The sequence below is a fragment of the Gordionus sp. m RMFG-2023 genome, chromosome 1 (genome assembly GCF_954871325.1).
Source record: "Gordionus sp. m RMFG-2023 chromosome 1, tfGorSpeb1-WG-v2, whole genome shotgun sequence".
NCBI lineage: Eukaryota > Metazoa > Nematomorpha > Gordioida > Chordodea > Parachordodidae > Gordionus > Gordionus sp. m RMFG-2023.
The window spans coordinates 14549971-14562533 of NC_088775.1; the positions used below are offsets into that span (position 1 = coordinate 14549971).

The 12563-nt window shown below is 26.9% G+C and overlaps 1 protein-coding gene across 3 annotated transcripts in view; it reads left to right on the top strand.

Annotated features, from left to right (window-relative positions):
* The window catches only part of LOC135922729 (unconventional myosin-XV-like), a 36624-nt gene extending 24975 nt beyond the window's left edge, over window positions 1-11649 (top strand). For 2 of the 3 annotated variants that reach the window (XM_065457177.1, XM_065457176.1), the window contains 12 exons: window positions 2023-2120; window positions 2185-2237; window positions 2609-2681; window positions 3789-3951; window positions 4499-4724; window positions 4790-4867; window positions 5059-5155; window positions 5230-5492; window positions 6106-6363; window positions 6406-6489; window positions 10566-10697; window positions 11382-11649. In XM_065457177.1, the coding sequence (XP_065313249.1) occupies window positions 2023-2120; window positions 2185-2237; window positions 2609-2681; window positions 3789-3951; window positions 4499-4724; window positions 4790-4867; window positions 5059-5155; window positions 5230-5492; window positions 6106-6363; window positions 6406-6489; window positions 10566-10697; window positions 11382-11444 (1588 nt within the window). In that variant the 3' untranslated portion in view covers window positions 11445-11649. Of the gene's footprint in view, window positions 1-2022; window positions 2121-2184; window positions 2238-2608; window positions 2682-3788; window positions 3952-4498; window positions 4725-4789; window positions 4868-5058; window positions 5156-5229; window positions 5493-6105; window positions 6364-6405; window positions 6490-7618; window positions 7713-10565; window positions 10698-11381 lie in introns of those variants that run through there. The other variant, XR_010571013.1, reaches the window with a different exon arrangement.
* Window positions 11650-12563: the final 914 nt, after the last annotated feature.

Genomic DNA, 12563 nt, shown 5'->3' on the forward strand with positions numbered 1-12563 from the left:
TCAACCATTACCCACATCTTTTACAATTGTAGGGTAAAGATATGTCTAAGCTCTCTTATAGCCAAAGCACATATAAATTTCTTATTAGTCAATAGATATTTATATAACATGCTTGGATAAGCTTCTAACCATGCTTGGTCTGATTTATCCATTACCAATGAACGAAGGTTAGTACTACTGTGGCTCGAAAGTTATGTTCTCATATATAGATTAAAAATTTTCTTCATATTTTTTGAAGTGGAATATTGTATTTTGGGAATATTAAAATTTTTAAATTAAATAAAACACCTATTGGGAAGTTAAATTCTTGAAATTTCTTTTGAGTAAAGATTAATCAGATTGCATTCTAAAAATGATTGGATGCCTGTAGATCCCCTCCTATTTTTGACCCTAGGAAGATTTTATCTTTAAACTCATAGGTAAAAATATCAATAACTGGGGAAGAAAAATTTGTAGTTGAATATATTCACCGGATAATGTGCCATCATCCAAATGCCATACATTGAGGTTAAAATTACAATTGGTTTTATATTTTGGATGATGAGAATAGTAAAAGAAGACCCCATTAACTATTATGATGAGAATAGTAAAATTAATGGATAACAGTGTCTAATGAAAATGATATAATAGCTTCAGACACTTAGTTTAGAGCAAATTTGATTCAAGATGGCTTAAATAATGAGAAAGGATTGTTTTTAACTAGCAGGATGTTTGACAAGTAGTTCATTGAAAATTTGGTCTGCATCATGAGAAATTTGTTCATTGTTAAAAAAATGTTTATGATAAGGTTTACCACAAAGGATGGTGTTACAAATCTTGCTCCCCAGGGTATTCTGGATTATGTTGTGGGGAAGTCTTTAGCCAAGAATTTGTTAGTCAATGAATGATCTGGATAATTAGAAATTTTAATGTTGAATTATTTGCTATCGCAGAATCATGTTGAATATTAATATTATAAGAAGTTGGTAAAATTATTATGAAAGTTATTAAATGATGATTTTAAATAGCTATTTTGATTTTCCTGTTCAATATTAGTGGGCATGTGTAATGTGGAAGGTAGTATACTAGTAAGAGGCGGAGCCTGTAGTTTTAATCCTGAACATCTAGATAATGTTGGGTCATGGAGGCTATTAATTTTAGTAAGGTTTAAAGCAATATAGGGAGTCTTTTAAGAGTCATTTTATAATAAACCAATGGTATTTTAATAGTCAATACCATAATATTTGAATTAATATCATTAGATAAGAATAACCTAAAATCTAGGTTGGTCATGTAAGATTGTTTTTTGAAAAATTTATTAATTAATTGTGCTAATTACTATTAAAGATTGTTGATTTACAAAATTTATTTAATGTGTTTTATGAAAAATATAATTTAATTTGTACTATTTACTATTAAAGATTATAGATACAAAACTTATTTAAACTTCAATTTAGACCAGCTTGGTGTCGTGTAAAACCTTTAGACAATTTATATATAAAGTTTTGTGTATTTTTTCTATTTATATGAATAACCTAGGTATATATAAATAGTATTTATAGTTAATAGGCGGAATTGTCATGATTCTTGCCGGAAAAGGAGGTTTTCTATTAAAAATCCGCGCTATAAAATAATTTATTATTTGCTAAAATCTAGATCTTCTAAATCCCTTAAAACCATAATCATGTGTCTCAATTTGTGATAACAATCTAAAATCTATCCAAATACCCCACCTTACTAAGCAAGGGTCAATTTAACCATTGTTCAAAAATTAATGAAAATTATGTTAAATTGTATTGGTAAGGATTAATTATGATTATATATAGAAGTTATATGAAGTGAAAAAGTAATTTGTATGGTGTATATTAAGGTTCGGCGAGGCCAGAATCAACTTTTTAATTTCTCGGCTCGTATTATTTTTTTATCAGGCGGTAAAATTATTTTATAGGAGTTATCCGACTCGCCACTTCTAATTATCAGTATACTTACTCATTGATTCTTTATTTTTTTGTTTAAAAGCAAATAATGATATTTTAATAACAGGTTGAATTTAGATCCATCTTTGGAATTATTGCACGAAAAATGTATTCAAAGCGGAGAAGATGAGACACTCTCATGCTTATTAAACTTAAAGCAGAAATGTAAAAAAAATCTTTATTAATAATCATATTTTTAAAATATTATGTATATTTATGCGCTATATAGATTTTCGCAAATTTGACGAAAGGGAACACATAAAATTGATAACTTATATCAAAGTAAATAAATAAATATAAATATTTTTTGAGATACAGTAAATACCTCTATGGTGACCACTTTAAGAATCATTATGTTTCAGGTTAGTATGACCATGTGGTTCATATAAAAATCATAACCGAACCAGCTGTGCAAAATATTTTTCGCAAGTTTCTCGGCTTGATTTTTTTAAAGCTCTGCACTTTGGCCAAGATTTAGGGCTTCGGGAGATGTGTAGATCTTTAATAGAACATTTTATATAAAAATCTTTAATACGATCCATGATAATGTGGTTCCTGTCACCATGAAGAGGTGTTCCGCCTTTGGAGGTTTTACTGTATGTGTAAGAATTTTCTCCGTCTTAATATTATCGATTTATTTTTTTTTAAAAAAGAAACCATTAGACAGATCCCTATTGAAACTAAAATCGAACGAAGAAAGTAAATTGGCGTTGGAATGCTTTTTAGGTTTATAAAAAAATTATAATGTACATTACACTTATGTCACTGGTTCCGATTAATCTTATTAATTATTTTAAAAAGAATTCGACTTTGATACAAGCCCCTAAGCTATTTAAGACATAGATACTTTTAATTTATTAGGCCGGAATTTGTAATACAAATTACTATTTTAGTTCTGTTTAGATTTTGCTATAAAATTAAAAGCAGAAATTGAAATGCTCTTCATAATAAAAAATCAAAATCTTTGAAAATTTTTTTTAAAGGAAATTTTTTTGTAGAATGCTCAAACATGATTTTAGATCAAATTTTACCTAAAATTCCATAAAATTTTTTCAAGTAAATCTTTTGTGATTCTGTGCATAAAAAAAATCTTTCATGATTGCAATCTCAATTTAAAATAAAAATAAATATGTTTTAAAAAAGTTCCATTTTTATTATCTTCAAAGAATTTTGCCTCAAAATTTGGGCATAAAAGATTATTTTTCAAACTCTTATTAAATATTAAATTCTGGTTTCATAAATTTGCCTTCCGTTTCTCAAAAAAGCGTTCCGATTTCGGAAAGTTAAATTTTAAGCCCCAGATTTATAATTAGGCAAGTTTATCTGACCATTTTATGCGATATATTAGCACATTCAGCCATGGGGTTCGGAAGAACCAGCATCTGGGTTGATTAAATATCCAGCGCAGCGTATTATGAATGTTCTTTTTTGCTTCAACAAAAGTCTAACGTCATTATTATAGGTAAAAAAAATTTTTACATCCGACCAGGTGGCTTCAACTATTAATCTTGGTAAAAAACCCCCCATTTATGTCCCTTGGGTAGTGCTGTGCAAGGTTAAAAAATGAAAAGATATTTTCTTCCAATTGAGAACTGCAAATAAGACATGTTTCCGCTAAGTTACGAGTGATGTTTATCCACGAAACTCCATATTTTTTTGTCTTACCAATCTGCGTTTTCGCGAAAGAGAGAAAATTTCGAAGGACTCGCTCTCTCTACTCCCAATCCCTCTGAAAGATATATGGAGGCGAATTGCCTCCCCATCATTTGAGCCAACTATGTTGTCGCTAATTATATATAATTTATGTAAGCCTTTATTAAAAAAAATTTTAAGCTTTATTACGATACATGAATGATTATCCCATGTCAGGGACTGAAATTGGAGAAGTGGATTGTATTTATACCATACTCACTTCTTGCCACCGATTTTCCGACCTTCAAGATGAAATCTTTTGCCAAATCATAAAACAATTAATTAACAACAAGAGCGATTCAAAGTAAAGATTATCTGTTTTTTAGAGGATAAGATTATTCATGTCATTAGGCAGGAATGTGCACAGAGGCTCAAGTTCTCTGAAAATTTAAAAAGCTCCCTGAAATATTTTTAAAAATTTATAATTATTAGCTAAAAAAGAGGTCATTTTGAAATTGTTTGCTAAAATTTAATTTTTGCCCTTAGATCGTTAAGGCCAGTGATGGCATTGGATTTATTTTTAAAAAAAATGCTATTACATTATCATATTTATCACGTTTTATAATTCTTATATATATCTTGAGCTAAAATATGGTTAAGAAACATTTCATTGATATCGAAAATAGCATGTTTCATCTAAAAACTAAATTTATGTTGATTTGGGGAAATGAAACAACCTTCATAAATTAATTTCTTTTAAAAATTTTATAATTTCATATAAGATCTTTCCTAGAACTAATCACTTTGTTCAAAAAAACGGTTATCAATTAATTAGATAAAAATTATTTATATATTGTTTAAAAAAGTTATATTTAGAATAAACTATTTACTTAAAAATAAAAAATATTTAGAGAGAGTTGTGTTAAGGGATGGAAAGCGATGATCATCATGACTTCTTATTTCAACGGAAGCGAGAAATTCCGTCCTTACCTGTTAAATTTTATTCAATCAACCAGTTTGGACAGAAATGAATCTTGTTGCGATATTGCCAAAGAATGTCTCAATAATTACGAAATGACTATTAAATTTGCGGGTCGCAAAAACGTCCCAAGCGCTGAGGAGATTTTAGCTTTATCAGTTTTACTTTACCTTTTTATTCTATAGTAAAATATATTTTTTTTAAATTTCAAAATAAAATTTAGTATGGGAAATCGTTTAAAAGACAGTTTTACAGAATCCCTGGAGGAGGTGGTAGACTCTTTCAATTGAAATGTAGTTCGGTATGTTTAAAACTCGCTTTTTATATATATATCACAATTCTTTCTTTCTAATTCTTTCTTTCTTTCTATCTTTCTTCTATCTATCTATCTATCTTATCTTATCTTATCTTATCTAATCTAATCTATCTATCTATCTTTTATTGATTATTATTATCTACAATTACTAATATATTTTTTTTGCACAATATTAGGTTGTGGAGAAAGTCATCAAAGACATATGTTGGGATTTACTTGAAGCCAAGGACAAAAAGGAATCTTCCGAATTTGCTCTATACATTGTCTACCCAAGTATATTTTAATTTCAAATTATTCGGATATATATTTATCACAAAATAATAAATATTTTTTTGTATTTTCTCAAGCTAAAAAGGTGGAATATTTGAATAAAGATGAATATATATTAGATGTAACTACTGAACTGGACAAAAAATTTGTCCCAGACACCAAAAACGGATACTTTATATTTTTCAAAAGAAATATGTGGTCTTATCAGCTTAATTTTGCTAACATGGGTCAATGCTACATCGAATTTCATTATAAACAGATCTTAGCTGACTATTTAGCAGGACTCATTTTCATGATACCAAATTTAACTATCGGGCCACGAATACCTCAATATATTGAAGTAAACTATTTTACTTCATAATATTTGATCATACCAACCCGTTCAAGGTGATGTACGTGTTTATAGCACAAGATCATGGGTTTTATCTCATTAGTTTAAAAAAAAATCCCATCACAACCATTAGACATTTCTTTATGAGAAATAAATAAATTGGAGGTAACTCAACCACTCCTCTCCCTCCCCGTTCTAGAACACTACCCCCTCCTAGCTTCCTGAAAAATATATTGGGGTAAATGGCTCCTACCCCTCTCTCCCTCCGCTCATTTGGATACTGCTTTAAAACGAGGAAAAGAATTTGTTAGATTCATTTTAATGATAATAATCCAACTCAAGGGATTTGCAACTCAAATTTTTGTATTGGAAGAAAATTTATTTAAAATTAAACAAATATGTAGGATTTAAGGTTAGAGAGATATGGGATGGATTAATTTAGAGGTTTAATGTGGGTATATTAAAAATGGTTTTTAATAAAATTTAATCATTTCCATTAATAACTTATCAAACCTGCAGACAGGTCATATGATTAAAAATAAAATTCAATGAATTGGACGATGATCCAATTTTAATACCCCCTTTAAAAAAAATTTTTAATATTATTATTATGAATTCTTAGGACGACTTAGCTGAACTCGCTTGCTTGATTCATAGAGCGAGTGGGGCCGAATCTCATCCTGCCCTCGATGACATTTCATTCCTTTTCCCCGAAACGCTTTTAGAAAATTTGTATTTCGACAAAAACCATTGGCATAACATAATATTAACTATAAGGAAAGAGTTTAATAGATTGAGCCCATCCGAAGCGCGCATCAAGTTTATGGAATCGTTACTTAAATCTTCCCAACTGTTCGGTAGTACTTATTTCAACGTTAAAGTAATTAATTCATAAAATAATATTCATATCGTGCTTTTTAAGTGTTCTTACGATCAAGAAGAACTGGACGAGAAAATACTTGCAATCAATAAAACAGGAATATATTTTCTCCCGCCAAATGCACATGTGAGTTATACTTTATATAATTAAATTTACGAAGAGTATATAGACAAGCACTTCTACACCTTCTATTTATCACCCTCCCTCCCCCTCCCCATTTCTTTAAAAAAATCTTATCCCCTCCATTCAACTCATTTAAAAAATAGGGAATCCAAATCATTAGCAAAAAAAGGATGTCAAAATTAAACCACCTACCCCCCCCCCCTACCAACCCTATTCTCTCATATCCTTTAAGTTTCAATGACAATCTTGCATAATATTTTATCATAATATAAATAATATAAATACAATTTATTAGTACGTGCAGTAGGGAGATCTGGGATCTTATGAGCCCGAGGTTCTTATGAGCCTTGAGTTTTCTCCTATACTCAACTTTAATAGTTAATTTTCTATTATATTATGCACATGCAGCTATAATTTTTTTAATATCGGATCACATATAAAATTTTTATAAGATAATATATGATTTATACCCTTAATAGTAACTTTTTTAAATTCTGCAATTTATCAAAAATAATAAAGGTAATAATTATCCCAAAACTATCTTTTATAAAAGATTAAACCATTTTTTATATAAAATTATTCATTATTTTAACAGAAAATATGTTTAAACTACCATAAAATTAAATTTTAAAGATATTGAGGGTCTGGGGCTACTTTTCAGAGGTTCATATAAATTTTTTAAGTGTTATTTTTAAAATTTATTTTTGCTTATTGAAATTTGAATATGGTAAAAGAAATCATATTAGAAAGGAGAAACAACTAATAAATGATGAGATCATTAATAATTTAAAGAAAATCCGTCCTTGCTAACCGTTAAATAAATTTAAGTTATGCAAGAGTATTAAAATATAAATCAAGATTAATGAAACAACAAGATTTAAAATTGTCATCAAGACAAATATTCAAGAAAGTGGAAGAAACTATATTACAATTGCTAAAATGTTTATGGGTCTTTCTCCAGTAAATGTACTTTTTTTCGCATGAATCCTATTGCAATTCTAATCCATTCTTGATTTATTTAAATTGTCAATAAATTTCGGTATTTTTTTATAATTTTTCCATTATGGCTTATTTTTATCAATAAAGTAGTTGCAATAATATATTTGTCATTTTTATATTTAAAATTAATTAGTATTAGCTCAAAAGCGCCTCATGGGAAAGTTCTCCCCGGGTGTCGCTCATCCTTTCTCATATATTTTATTCGGAAAAATTATTATTATTAAAAGGTAAAATTTTTTAAAAATTATTTTTATGTATAGCATAAAAAAATAAGTAGAATAAAATGAAATATTATTTATTCAATATTATCAAATAGTTTTAATTTTATTAACGTTTGCCTTTTAGGGCTAGCATGCTCCATGTCTCCCCTATATACTATTTTATAACATTATTGTGAATACTTAAATAGAGGGAACATTACTTGTAGTGGAGTCATATATTAGAAGTTCGGCCATAAGTCTTATTCTCGTAATGTTAAAAAATATTGAATATAGATTCTCGTTATTCCTATTCACTGCTCCTTGTAGGTTAAAAACCTGGATTTCGCCGTTTATTTTTTTTTAAATCGGAATCAAAATTTTAGTTCAAAAAAATATTACCTAGGCCTAGAGATTTAGCCAAAAGAGGGTCAAACCTTTATGACACGTTTTAACGGAACCTCTGATGTTAGGTAATATTTGCTTGGCTAAAATCCTGTTTAAAATAATCATTTAAGTTTTTTTAACAACTTTAGACATAGGGTTTTGTTAATTTTAAACATTGTCAAAATGTTATTTATTTTTTGAGGAATATATGATATTACATCGTTATCATGTTGAAAACTCTATAGTAAATCTGTCCAATTAAGTCCATATTAAGTTAATTATGCTATATAGTAATAATACAATAAATTTCTTTTTAGGTAGCATATAGTCAGTGGCGTAGGCATGGGGGGGGGGGCATTAAAAATGAAAAAATTTCCAAATTAAATTATTTATTTTAAAATTCTTTTATTTTAATTTACTAAATTGATAATAAATTCTTGAAATTTAAAAATCAACTATTTTTATGTTTTTAATTTATTATTATTAATAATGGATCTACAGTATTTGATTATTTTTATATTTTTCAGAGACCTGCAGGCCTGGCCCTAAGCGGCCGTATTTTAATTTTTATACCGGAGCCGAGCCTAAAAAATTTTTTTTAGAAAATATCCGGGCCAGGCCGTATATTTTAAAACCAAATATTTGAAATCGCCATTATTAGCTATGAAAATTAAAAATATATAAAATATATTTAAAAAAAATTAGGGCTGGGCCAGACCGAAAAAAATCTTGATTTTTTAAAATAAATTTTAAATTATTTTGCACCGCATAGAACTTGTCTAGTTTGTCATATTCCATTTTATAAAAGTATATATCTGCCAATATGGAAAAACAATCATTAATTTATTCCTATTTCAACAAATGTCAAGCACAGCCATAACCTATACCTACTACTATATCATGACGTTGACTCAATCAAAAAAAGAAACTAAAATGATTTTGTCCGACTAGATTCATTGAAAGACAAGAGTCTGTGAAACTCTTTGTTGAACTATATGATGTTATATTTGCAGCAATGGAATTTTATATAACATACAAGGAAAAAGATTCAGCAGATGCTGGGAATATTTTGCAAGCTATTAAGCCATAATTTTTAATATCAATTCAATGTGTTTATTTTTTATTTAATAATGCTACATATGATTTTAGAAAATGATACAAAAAATTGATTTGTTTAAGGGAGGTTATGAATTGATTAAAGGATATTGTTGAAATATTAACAAATATCAGAGAGAATGTGGATAAAAAATTTCATGAAATATACGAGAAAGTTAAGGAGATCGCTAATATGTTTGGGATTGAAATTTTTAAACCTAGAATGTTTTTAGACAGTCCAATCGCTCAAATATTGATGCATCCACGATTCAGGATTTTTATAAAATAAACATTTTTATTCCCCTTATTGGTACATTTTTATTTTAATTAAAGGAAAGATTTATTATGCATAATTTTATTTTAAAAAGCTTTTATTTTCTTTTGCCGGTTGAGTCTAAACTGTTGATTATACATGAAACACGAGAGGATATTAAGAAAATCTTAGAGTTTTACGCTGAGGATTTAATAGGCTCATATGATAAGTTACTTTGTGATGTTGAATATATAATATTCTTTGAGACCAAAAAATGCTCTGCAGGGCCTTTCCATGTGTAATTCTACTTTAGATTCCCTGCCTAATATCAAAATATTTTTAATTATTTTAGCTACCTTATCAATTAGTAACTGCACTAATGAAAAATCTTTTTTAACTTTAAAAAGGTTAAAAACCTATTTAAGAAATACCACCAGTGAAAAACGTTTAATGGATTAGATCTATCAAATATTTATAAGGAGATTATTCTAGATAAAATTTTGATTCTAGATGAATTAGCAAAATCTCAGAGGAAAGTAGACCTTTCTTTATAAATTCAAATCAAAAAATTGTAATATGATTATATTAGTAATATATAATATTTATAATCAAATTTTTTTTAAAAAAATGCTTAGTTATAACATTTATATAATTTTTGTATTAATTCTTAAAATTTATGCAATTAATACTATTTTTAATCAAGGTACTGTGTATTATTTATATTTTGATAATATCGTCATATTTTTTTAAATACCATTATTTGCATAAGAATTACTTATTATGTAATTGTTAAATTACATTTTTTTTAAATAGAGTTTTTAATAAAATTTTTAATATTATAATCTGTATAAAATATCTTCATTTTGAAATTTATTTTAAATAATAAAAATAAATTAATTAAATAAAGGAATGTTTAAAGTATTTTTTATAATAAATAAAATCTATAATGAAATACTCTCTAAAATTTTGTTATATACAAATATTTAAAATAATTTTAACATAGCCAAAGGTATAGCCCCCTAAAAAAATTTTACCCCCCCCCCCCATGAGAAAATTCTGGCTACGCCACTGCATTGAAAGAAAACGATGTTTTTGAAATTATATGATTAAAAAATTAAATACATTCTAATATCATTTATCGAATCTAGGAAATCTTGCAACATCATCCATACAGAAGAATTGAGAGCGTTAATAAAAGTATAATGCCGAATGGAAGTTTTATAGAGTTAAAAGTTAAAACGAGCACAGTTTTTAGAATTTTGAAAATCTCGACAGATCAGGTATTCTATTAAATAACTATTCCATGTTTAAAAATTATTTAACACTTTTTTCGCATTTGATATTCCTATTAGCGTAATAGGTAGCAGAGATAAAATAAAGAAAGACGAGGCTTTTATATTTAGTTTAACGCACATACGCACTTCTTAATTTAGATAAAAAGTTACAATTTTTTAAAAAGTAATATTTAAAAAAAACCTGCAGACTCAGCCCGGAACGACCCAAAATGAAATGATTTTAAAAAAATAAAAATCCAGCTGATTTTAAAAAAAACCTTCAGACTCAGCCCGGAACCACCCAAAATGAAATGATTTTAAAAAATAAAAATCCAGCTGATTTTAAAAAATTAAAATTCAGTTCATTTTTAAATAAGTAAATTAGAAATTATATCAATTAATCAGCTGGAAAATCATATATTGATATTTTCAATTTTCTTCCTTGAAACAATTTGCAAAATGTGCAAGCTAAAATAACCAAGTTTTAAAAATTTTGGACCGAGTTCAAAAGAATTATCAAAAATAGAAATTCGAGCTTGACCCAGCTGTGAATAGTAAATTTTTTGAATTTAAAGCATGCTAAGCTGATCCATTTTAATGATGATTAATTCGTGCCCCACCCCCACCCATATTTTACTCATTCATAATAAATGTTATGTAATAATTTCCTATGTCTAACTTTTATATTAGTGCCATGAAGCCTTTTACTTGTTAAATGCCTACATGCGCAAAGAGTTCGAAAATATTTTCTAACACTCAAGGTAGTATGATAACAAACACCAAAATAGTGGAGATATAAGTTGCTGTCAGATTATGATATAATCATGCCTTTCCTTTGCAATGTTTATACAATACAAGGTTTAATTTTTGGAGAATACAAATATAATAAGATAACAAATGTAAACACATTTTTTTAAAGAAAAATATTATTTATGAAGCATTATAAAATAATACCTTTATCCACATTATATATATATTTCGTATAAATTATAATAATAATTATGCATATTTAATAAACTAAAATTATAACATGCAAAATTCATGATTTTTAATCAATGAATGAGCATCTTTCAAAACAATTAATTTTTATATTTTGAAAGCACAGTTGATCTAGATATCTTAGCTTTTAACACATATTATACTGATGACGCTAAGGATGAATAAGCATGCAAATATTTTTTATTTAAGTATAACATCTTTTGTGGGCGTTTAAATATATTTAAAAAAATATTCACTTTTAGAATTCTTCCTAGATGATAAGAGCCTAGAAATGTCACTTATAGTTATGTATCCTATCTTTTGGGTAGGAATGATTTTGTTATAATCAATCTATCATGAATTGTTTAAATAAAATTTTATATAAGTTTTTTTTTCTCAATTATAAAAACGGAATATACGTAAATTGTAAATTAAAGAAGTTCATCAATACAGTTAAATTTATAAACAAATTATCCGGTTGGATAAGTTAAATATAAAGAATATAAAGTCAGTATAAGTTTTTAAATAAGTTATTAAAGTGTTAACACTGCCTTAGGGATACTATTACTTAAAATGGTGACCCACCTACTTTAAGAGAAATAAGAAATATTATATCATAGAATATTAGAGAAATATGTGTTTTTATAAACAATGTTAAATATTTAAGTATTATATATATGAAATTAGTAGGTTTAATAACAACTTATTGTTAATTAACGCCATCTCTATTATCTTAAAATATTATTTAATAATAAAAACTGGAATTTTATTATGATTATTATTTTATATATCTCTATTTTCTTTATTATTTTCTCTTTATTAAATTAGATCCTAACAATTGTAATTTTTTTAAATATTAAATTATAGATCTTTTACATTATATTTAAGCGAGAA